Here is a 2,120-nt window from a genome sequence, read left to right on the forward strand (position 1 = left end):
ATCTCCACCGTTTATATTTTCAAAACCTGTTAGAACAAATGGAATGCGTGCACACACACACACATCTTCGTTTACTATAAAAAGCATTAAATATATTATTATTTTAGTGTCTTTTGTGACAAAGGATACTAAATAATAATAATAATAAGGAGAATAAAGCTGAAGTGAAACAAAAGAGCATGGTGTGTGTGTGTATATATATATATATATATATATATATATAGAGAGAGAGAGAGAGAGAGAGAGAGAGAGAGAGAGTCTTTAGTTGATAGCAACAGGTAAAAGAAACGAGTAAAGCAAAATTATTTCTTGGAATTTGAAAAAATAAAAGATAAAGAAACAGTAGTATAATAATAATAATAATAATAATAATAATTACTACGTAAAGGGATTATACCTTTGTTGATCACATTACAAAAATATTGTAAACATCGTTTATATCTTCGTTTCTGCATCTTTGACCAAGAGATCTTAAAAATCAGTGAGGAACTTGGGGATGGGGAGAACATTCCTGCTATCAATAGTTTTGTGGGGTTTTTTTACTTTTCAAGTTAGAAACAATAAAGTTGGCAAAATAGCAAGGAAAGTGGTGTGCGGTTTAACGAGAGAAATTTTAATTAGGACTGTCATTGCTCCTTGAAAATTTATGTAGAAGAAACAGGGAGCGCTCTTTCAGAATATTTGAGCGATTTATTCATACTTTATTATTGTTCAGACAGTCGTCCTACACTTCTTTTTCACGGAAAAAAACAAACCCCCAAGAATGTTTGATTTGGCAGAGAAGTAATTGTACGCAATATACAAAAAGTTATGAACCATAACTTTTCTAGGTCTGTATATGTAAGAGAAGATACAGGTAGTTCAGCGAGGTTCAGTTGTGTTGTGAAAAAGTACTAATGTATTGTAATACATATTATTGTAATTACAATTAATAGTGTTTTTTTTTGGTGATTTTTTTTTGTATATATATATATGTATAGTGAAAACTTAGAAATAATCTTTTTTAAATCCTCCAGAGAAGCGTAATTCCTGTTCGACTTGGTTGATCATCTGAGTGTGTCTTGAAGAAATAACTACGGTCATTGTGATGTTTGCTATAGTCCTGACTACCCAGTACAACCAAATGAATACAACGTAGGCCAGTCGGAAGGTGTACATGCGATAGTAAGAGAACTCAAAAATGGAAATGCCAAATTCGATGAAAGTATAACAACCAAAGATGACAACGAACGCTTTTGTCCAGTTGAGGGTGATGAGAAAATGTCGACGTGAGGTGAGGAAGATCATAAACAAACTGAGAAACATTACGGCAATGTGACATATCACCATTATGACATCACAAGACAGGAAACTTTCCCAGGAATGTGACCTCCAATTGGTATGAAAACCTTTGCTAATTTCGAAGTCGGTGCCAATAGCTCCGAGATCTAGAAGACGCAAAATTAGAGCGAAAAATATTGTTATCAAAGCATAGACGTAACCAGCGAATGTGGCCGTCTCTAAACTCCAACAGAAGAAACGATTAATGAAAAGCGCCATTTTGAATAGTTGTTACTTCGTTGTGATTGCTTTGAACGATTATTTAGGACACGTGAGATAAAAAGTTGTACACAGGTAATTACTTTCTGAGATATGAAACAATAATTATTTTATAGCGTCCTTCTTTCTTTTCCTCTAATAAAATTTGTAACACGGTGATAGGAGATATATTTGCTCACCTTTTTAAATGTGTATGCCTGTCTTAATAAACAGGTACGTTATTGACTGACACACCTGTAATTAAGAAAGTTGGTCAAACTTTCGACGACTAAAGAGCGTGAAACACAAGGGAGATCAGTGGCCTAAACTGTAAACTACTTATCTCCTCTAGGCCAGGGGTTTTCAAACTGGTCCGCGGACCACAGGAGGTCCGTGGACAGCAAATACTTTTTATGGACAATTTGATTTTATATATGTTTTTTTAATTGAAATCTTTTAATTGACAAACCTATTTGTTAAATACTGTTAAATAAATAGATGTAAAAATATGTTATTTTAAGCAAATATTTATGTATAAATTTCATAAGCGTTTATAAGGGGTCCCTAAGATAAAGCCTGAAATATAAAGGGGTCCGCAAGTC

At 33.3% G+C, this 2,120-nt stretch overlaps 1 protein-coding gene across 1 annotated transcript; it reads right to left on the minus strand.

Annotated features, from left to right (window-relative positions):
- Positions 1–6: 6 nt before the first annotated feature.
- LOC106876483 (uncharacterized) lies at positions 7–1,814 on the minus strand. The gene has a single exon (XM_014925049.2). It carries the CDS (start codon positions 1,537–1,539, stop codon positions 988–990), a length of 552 nt encoding a protein of 183 aa, XP_014780535.1. The 5' UTR covers positions 1,540–1,814; the 3' UTR covers positions 7–987.
- Between the last annotated feature and the right edge of the window lie 306 nt (positions 1,815–2,120).

This window comes from Octopus bimaculoides, chromosome 5, assembly GCF_001194135.2.
Source record: "Octopus bimaculoides isolate UCB-OBI-ISO-001 chromosome 5, ASM119413v2, whole genome shotgun sequence".
Lineage (NCBI taxonomy): Eukaryota > Metazoa > Mollusca > Cephalopoda > Octopoda > Octopodidae > Octopus > Octopus bimaculoides.

Bases quoted from the DNA above. Each gene is read 5' to 3' on its own strand.
- LOC106876483 (XM_014925049.2), bottom strand. From the start codon at position 1,539: ATGGCGCTTTTCATTAATCGTTTCTTCTGTTGGAGTTTAGAGACGGCC.